This window comes from Nanorana parkeri, unplaced genomic scaffold, assembly GCF_000935625.1.
Source record: "Nanorana parkeri isolate BGI_ZX_2015 unplaced genomic scaffold, ASM93562v1 scaffold123, whole genome shotgun sequence".
In the NCBI taxonomy this organism is placed as follows: Eukaryota; Metazoa; Chordata; class Amphibia; order Anura; family Dicroglossidae; genus Nanorana; species Nanorana parkeri.
Genome location: NW_017306391.1, coordinates 2153144 through 2161288, shown reverse-complemented (window position 1 = coordinate 2161288; position 8145 = coordinate 2153144). Strand labels below are relative to the sequence as shown.

Here is an 8145-nt window from a genome sequence, read left to right as displayed (position 1 = left end):
TCTCAGCCCCCCCCCCCCCTCTCCCATCCCTCATGCTGTTTTCTGAGCCCTTTAAAATATCTACCACTTTGAGTATACAGTATATGTTACCTTCTCAACTTCCTCTTAGGATGCTTTTCTCATGGACTGGAGCAAGGAATGCCAGGCCAAAACATAGCCAAAAATACTGTTTTTGGGGGCCTGGTGCAGCGATGGAGTGCATACAAGGCAGGAGCAGACTTCTGTGTGGGTGGCTACTTAAAAAGGAATAAAAGAAAAAAAAAATTATTCGATTACTATGTAATAGTAATCCTACTGTATTCCACTTCTAAAAGCACCACTCTGTTACTTCCACATCTAATAACCCCATTTGTGGATAGAATATGTCTGATGCTAGACATACACATGGCAAGTTTGACGGCATCCTTCAAAAAAAGATACATGGAATTGAATGCTCCAAAGGAATCATCATGCACACGTTCCCAGTATCGAGTGACCCCAGTGATTGAAGTATGGCTTTTCACTGGCATTGTAGTAGTTAAGGTTTCTATGATTAAAACGATGGGTAGAAGATAACTGTGAATCATTTAAATTACCATTATGTATAGCCTGAATAATGATTTGCACATACTTGGGTAGAGGTGGACAATTTCAAATGCCCTTTTATATGTGTAGAATTCAAGCATTACAAATGTTAAAGTAAAATAGACAGTCTACCAGCCTCAGTGTTAACCTGCTGTTAGTAGGCCTGTTAGTCTTTTTTTGTTTGCTGTGTTGCTCTACCCTCAGTTGGACTGCTTTTGGACGTCCCAGTTATCTTAATATTTCATCTGTCCCCTAAATGAGCGATTACCGCGAAAATCGCGCATATTCAATACGCCTAGGTGTGAACCCAGCCTAAGGGACACAGGTCCTACTCCTACTATTGTTTTTCCACTAACCTGGAGCATGATGGGAAGGATTATACTTAGCAGGAATACAGCTTTGTTTGCCATTGTCCAATCTCTTGTAAGCAGCATAATACCTTGATTGTCTAAGATTTCATCTGTCCTGTGTCCAGTAACGGACTCAAAGAAACAGATTTTAGAGTAAGTCCAAAATCCCATTTTTGCAATGAAACCATTGAAAGAGTAGATAGAAAATTAGTTCCAACAAGTTCCACACAAAACCCATCCGCTTAGCATAAAGGTAAAAAAAAAAAGATATAGGTACTGCCATTTATACAGTATAATGTCATAATACCCCTCCCAACTGACATTACTGTTTGCCAAAACACGTGATGGCTAGTATGTAGATTATTCTTCCAGCTTGGATTTCAAAAATAAATTGATCATATAGCAAAAATAGTTCAATCACTGGATCTGAGATGCAGTTTGTATTTTTTCCACATTATTAGTCTAGTACAGTCATGTCTAGCTAATGAAAATCCTTCATTTATCGGTACTGTACTCTGGAGACCAGAGCTTTCAGATCAGTTTGATGCAGGAGATCTGTGTTCTCCGTGTTATTTCCATTAAAAGATTTTCCTTTTAACAAGCATGACGGCTTTGAAAAACCATTTATCGCAGTCGCTTGTTACAGGACACCTCAATTAATAATGCATCTGTGGCTAGGTGAAAATTTAAATTCACTGATTTATTTATTGTTTCTACCATACTAGGGAATAGATAAATGTACTGTTGTTTACTCTTCAGCGTTCTCTTTGAGTCATTTTTTTACATTTGTTTCTGTTTTTACTGCTTTCTGACTACGTTAATTAATGTATCTGATGAAAGGTTTATCATCTTGGTTCTTTGACAGCCTGCTGTTTATAAATTCGATTACAGCACTAAGCTTTGTTGCTTTTGGATTCCAGTCTAGTTGTATGGTTTTCAGTGTATGCTCTATGGAAAGATGAGCAGAACTAAAAACGTTTTTGGGAAATACAGCTGTTGTCTCTTGGGCATAACTGGTGTTCTCCTGGTTAACCAGGATGCTACAGGGTAAATTGGTGACTGTTGTCACAGCAGTCTTTGTTTTTCTAAGTTTTCCCAGAAGGGCGGGATTATGGACTGTAGAGTTCCACTAGATCCACTCCACTGCATCAAGGCTATGGTGTCAAAAGAAAAGGCTTTCCCAGGCTCCCCTGCAAACAAAGTAATCTGATACCCATTCATCAAGTTGGTACAGCACTCAGAGGCTTTGATTGTTGGGTTCATACAACTCTTAGAGGTGAATTTTATCAAAATCTGGAGAAGTTGCCCAAGACAACCAATCGCCTATCTTTTTCATTTTCAAAGCTTAACTGTTCAAGCTGAAGAGAGCAGCTGATTGGTTACTATGCTCCGGATTCTGTTTGCTCCCGTTTTTCATAAAATCCCATCATGGAGCTCTGTAATGTTCTACAACACTATTTGTAATAAAGTTTTTGAGAACTTCATAGACGTGTGGATATCAGGTTACATTTTATTTAGTCTATTTTTAATTTTAAAGCTCCAGAATCATTGGAATGTCCGAAATGTACACTCTTTACAGCATATATGATTTGTTTACACTGGTGCTACTCCCTGCTTTCTTTAAATATATTAATAACCTTTCAATGTTGCATAGGAGAAGCAAGAATGGTGGTGGATTTACATTGCAGACAGAAAAGACCAGACGTTAATATCTATGCCGTATCATATTTGTACACTTAAGGATCAAGAAGAGGTGAGTAAGCTGTTCTACGGTATTTTTTCATTTGGAAGACCATGGAACACACTTCTTAGTAAAACAAAACTATCTGGCTCCAAAATTGATATAAAATATATTTTAGCTACATAACCCATTTTGTAATATTATGGTGTTCTGAATTATGTTACAATTTCACTTGGCAGCCAGGTGTAACTTTCTAAACCTGACAAAGGAAATATGCCACCCCTGCAGTCTGGTCAGCATCGGGAGTATTCTGTACACTGTAAACTGTTTCAGTTTGGCACTCATTCGTAATTGCAAGTGCAATTGTATGTGCCATTTTTCCCCAGGTGCTTACACTTTACACCTACATGCAGTTTTTTTTCTAGAGAACGAAATGATTTAATAATTTAGTGTATTCTATTACTCTCTTAGAAGGTACACATTACTTTGATATATTTGCAGTGTTTGATAAATCAAGTGCTACTTGTATTTGATGTTTTTTTTATGTGTATGAGACTAAAAGCTCATAAGAAGTTTAGTGTGTTGAATGTATCGTTTTCTCTAAGAAATATAAGGAACTATTGTATGTTAGTACATTTGGTCACAACTAAAAATCTATAAAAAATACATTGAAAATACACATTTAATGAGATTGACCGATATCTTGTGGAAATTACATGCTGGGTGCCATACTGTGGTATCAGAAGGATGTGACTATCAATGTAAACAATGTTCATGCATTCCAAAAATGTCTGTGTGTACATAGCCTTTTGTCATCTGCCTGTGCTATAACAGGCTTGCCAAAGGCTTCCTACATTGCATTTTTGTGAGGTTACTGACAGGACGCTGGATGTGTATTGGAAATATTGTCTCCTGTATAAATACACAACAATCGGCCATAACATTGTGACCACCCTCCTGATATTGATTTCTGAAGGTATGCTGTGGTATCTGTCACCAAGCCATCAGTAGCAGATCCTTTAAGTCCTGTAAGTTGCTTGTTTTTCCAGCACAACCCACAGATGGTTGATTGGATTAAAATCCGGAGAATTTGGAGGCTAAGTCAACACCTCAAACTTGTTGCTGTGTTCCTCAAACCATTCTTGAACCATTTTTGCAGTGTAGCAGGGTGCATTATCCTGCTGAAAGAGGCCATTGCCACAAAGGAATACCATTTCCATGAAGGGGGTACTTAGTCAGCAACAGTGTTCAGGTAGGTGGTACGTGTAAAAGTAACATCCACATGAATGACAGGCCCCAAGGTTTCTTAGCAGAACATTGCCAAATGCATCACACTGCCTCTGCCTGCTTTCTTTCTTCCCAAACTACATCCCTGGTGCCATCTCTTTCCCAGGTACATGGCCATCCACATGATGTAAAAGGATACTTGATTCATCAGACCAGGCCACCTTCTTCCCTTGCTGTGTTGTTCAGTCCTGATGCCCACACGCCAATTTTAGGTGCTTTTGACACACGTCAGCATGGGCACCCTGACAGGTCTGAGGCTTCCCAGCCCCATATGCAACAAACTATGATGCACTGTGTGTTCAGACACCTTTCAATCAGAACAAGCATTAATATAGTCTGCAATTTGGGCTACAGTAGTCCTTCTATTGGATCGGACTACATGGGTCAGCCTTCGCTTCCCACACACATTAGTGAACCCTGGCTGCGCATGGCTCAGTAGCTGGTTCACTGGTTTTCCTTGTTTGGACCACTTTTGGTAGGTCCAGATGGCTGCAGACCAGGAACATCCCACAAGAGCTGCAGTTTTGGAGTTGCTCTGGCCCAGTTTTTTAGCCATCACAATTTGGTACTTGTCAAAGTCACTCATGTCCTTATGCATGCCCATTTTTTCTGCTTCCAACACATCAACTTCAGGGACAAAATGTTCACTTGCTGTCTAATATATCCTACTTATTTCCAGGTTAAAATGTTATGGCTGATCGGTGTTATGTGCACATCTGTAGTCGCTTAAAGGAGAAGTATGAGTGATTTCCACTCCCCTCATAGTTCTAGCCGACCTGTGACAATGAGACTGTCACAGGTCGGCTCAGTAGATCGGGAGGTGAGCGAACACATACCGGGTTCGCTCACCTCTCGATCCTGTCACGGCTCTCTGCCTTGACAGGGGGAGGGCTGGATTCCCCGCTCCGATCTGCCTGCGCTGACTGGCGGAACGGACGGGGAGGGGGCGGGTACAGCTGGCTCTGCCTCTAGTTGGGCAGAGCCAGCTGTCACTCACGCAGCTGGGTGGATCTCGACGTCGATGTCGGGATCCGCTCCGGCTTCGGCGTCTCAGTATACCGCAAGCTGTAGCTCGCGGTATACTGAGCTTAGGGTAACTGGAGGACGCTAGTTTGTGTCCTCCCGTTACCCTAAGGAGAACTATGGGGAAAAACACTGACCCCATAGTTCTTTAATTGATTTCAGTATAAATATTTTTTTTCAAACCTAGTCCTAAATCTTTTACTTTTGTTTTTCCTGTCATCTGAAGATCCTACACTTAGTTCTCCTTCAAATTGAATTAGTGGTGTATTTAAAGGGCAGATCGTGACTACTGGGTTCTGCTTTAGTAAGAATGTATTTGCTGTAGCAGTGAGGACAGTGTAGGATCCTTAGCTGAAATATCTAGCTGGTTGATGTCTGAAGATGAGCAAAATACCAGCTTTTTAAATCTCTAAACGTTTTGTTTAAAATTACATTTTATGTTTGAGTCTGTGTAATTTTAGTTTCCCCTTAATGAACAATTTTTGGGCATGTACACTGTGGAGCAGCCTTTCTCAACCTTTTTTTGCTGGAAGAAACGTAAAATAATTTTCAAGTGTTGGGAAATCACTGCTAAAAAATTAGGTATCCATCTCATGGTACTTTAGTGCGATCAGTAGGTTGTAGATATGGTATCAATGGCTACCTAACAGAGATTAGAGGAAAGGCTCTACTGGTCCTATGGCTTCAGTCAGGCAGGAAATCAGTCCACCACTACTCCATTTCTCAGAACTTCTCGCAAGCTCTGGCGGAATCCTAGTCTTTCATGGCAACTTGATCAAAAAAGGCTGCCATAGTGTTTCATGGAAATTGGCTTTACATACATAATCCCATCTTTACCTTTTTGATAGAAGTACAAAAAAATCTAAATCAGTCTATATTATATGCTTAATTTATTTTGCAGGTCGAGCTTAAATTCCCAGCACCAAGTAAACCTGGAAATTATCAATACACCATGTTTTTAAGGTCAGATTCTTACATGGGTTTGGATCAGATCAAACCTTTGAAGGTAAAGCAGTCTTTTTTGTAATTTAAAATATTGCTTATGTTAACTCATATTTTCTCAACAGATTGCACAGATGCACCTTAAATGTTTAGTTATAACTATACGATATTATGTGGTGCTGCTATTTTTAATACTGTTTGCGGCTCATTTATGCTTCTTTGGGCCTAAGCTTTGGGATTTTACCTTGCTTTTACCTTGCATATGACCACCCTGCCCACGAGCCTGCTTTATGACATTTCCTAACAAATAGCACAGAGTTCTCTCATTTAGCATTGTATTGAGCTTAACCGTCTGTTAATTTTTATAGCTGGAAGTTCATGAAGCTAAACCAATACCAGAAAACCATCCACAATGGGATACTACTATAGAAGGTGATGATGACCAAGGAGACAGTGAAGGTTTTGAAGAAAGCTATGAAGAAGAAGAGGAAGACGAGGAGGAGGATTAAACTAAGAAGGCAAAAAAGGACTTCTCAGATTTGCACATGGTCATCTGATATCATCGGATATTGCAGCTATTCCATTCACCAGAACCACAGCCTAGAAGTTTTTGAGGAAGTCTGCTTTAGTTAGTGTTTTGTATTGTTTGGCTTTATTCAAACAGACCCTTGCTCTCGGCAAAGGCCTAATGCATTTCTAAAGCCATTCAGTGCACTTGGCTCATCTAAAAGCATATTTTTGTTCAATCACAATGTCTGCGGTCAAAAAGTGCCCATCTTTGCACTTCAAGAGATCTTTTATAGCAGAAAATATCTCCTGCATTTAATCCAGAGCTTGGTTAAATTTGATAGATCCATTTCAGTTGAGGTTTTATCCTCCGTCCTTTTAGACCTATTTCGTTATTTTAAATGGTGAAACATTCCACCAGAAATTTATATTGCCAGGGTGTTTATATACTATATAACACTAATACAAAGTTTGAGAACATTTTTCTTTTTGAGAAATCTTTTTAGCAGATAAAATATTCATCATTACCACTAGCAAGTCAATGCAAATAGGGATTTGGTAAAGAAGTGGCTGTGCAGGTAATGGGACCACAAGTGGCCGGAATGTTTGTGGTCTTGATACAAAGATACTTTTTTATTAGTGAAAACTAAGTGAGAGGCTAAATACTTCTGGAAAGTGTTATCGATGGGATAAGATATGGATCTGTGGCTGTAAACAGAAAAGACACACCAGCCTTCATTATGGGTGATATTTTTAAAATGATATATAAAAGAAAAAAAAAAAAACAATTACTTAATGGATTCTTAGTCTTCGGATCAGTGCCAAGCTCCTCTCTGTCTGTCCTGATGCTGTGACATCTACATCTGGAACATTTGTGCAGTTTTGTTTTCTGTGTAGGTTCACTTGGCTTTCTACAGAAATTTTAAGAGCCGGCTACACAGACATGGTTAGCTTGTATAATAATCAATAAACCAGTACACCATTGATGACTGTTTTGCATTTGTAATAGTGTGTACCTCTTTTGGCCTCCCATTGAGGGAATAATTTTCTAAATATTTGCTATTAAAGTGTATATAAATAGCATTTCAGGTGGTCTGTGATCCTGTATAACATACCTGTTACTCTGAGACCGGTCTTTCATATTGCTGAAATGGGAATTATTCAGTTAAGTCAACGGTTATCTTAGAAGAAACATTGTATTGTTCCTGTGTTGCACACATCTATGGAACTTTGCAAATCACTCTACGTGCACTTTTTGCCTTCTTAATTTTTGTGGGCCTCTCGGTTTAGAAAAAAAAATGCCATGTTTTTGAAAATGGGTTGTCACTTTAAATGCAAACCAGCATTGCGAAAGTCCTTGTAATGCAATAGTTGTGAATAAAATTCAGAGGTTAACTGGTACTTGTTTGTTATTATTAATGCCAGAGGAGGATTTTCAAGGTAGGTGCAGTAGGCTTCAATTGCCTATTCAGTGAAAATAATGGCTGCTTCTTGTTGGTTAAAGGTTTTGTGACATTTTTCTATTCAGTGGGCCCCTTGTGGTATTATGTAAAAAGAAAGACATACCGGTACATATGCAAGTTACAAAACCGTTTTTAGGTCTGCAACATTTTTTCCTACTTAAAGCTGTCACACATCTTAGGCATGGGCACAGGCAAATCTTAACTGGTGCAATGCTGTTTTTGCCTGCAAATGGGACCAAAGAAGCAAACTGCTGGCTATAATTTTAAAAGACCATTAGCTGGCACCCACATGGCTAAAGTAAACATGTACTTCATATTAACCTTTTAA

General features: G+C 39.2%; 1 protein-coding gene across 1 annotated transcript in view; it reads left to right on the top strand.

The window, feature by feature from the left end:
• The window catches only part of SEC63 (SEC63 homolog, protein translocation regulator), a 58852-nt gene extending 51415 nt beyond the window's left edge, over window positions 1-7437 (top strand). The window contains exons 19-21 of the mRNA XM_018553536.1: window positions 2569-2667; window positions 5807-5911; window positions 6216-7437. Coding sequence (XP_018409038.1) covers window positions 2569-2667; window positions 5807-5911; window positions 6216-6356 — 345 coding nt within the window. The 3' untranslated portion in view covers window positions 6357-7437. The remainder of the gene's footprint in view (window positions 1-2568; window positions 2668-5806; window positions 5912-6215) is intronic.
• The last annotated feature ends 708 nt before the right edge of the window (window positions 7438-8145 follow it).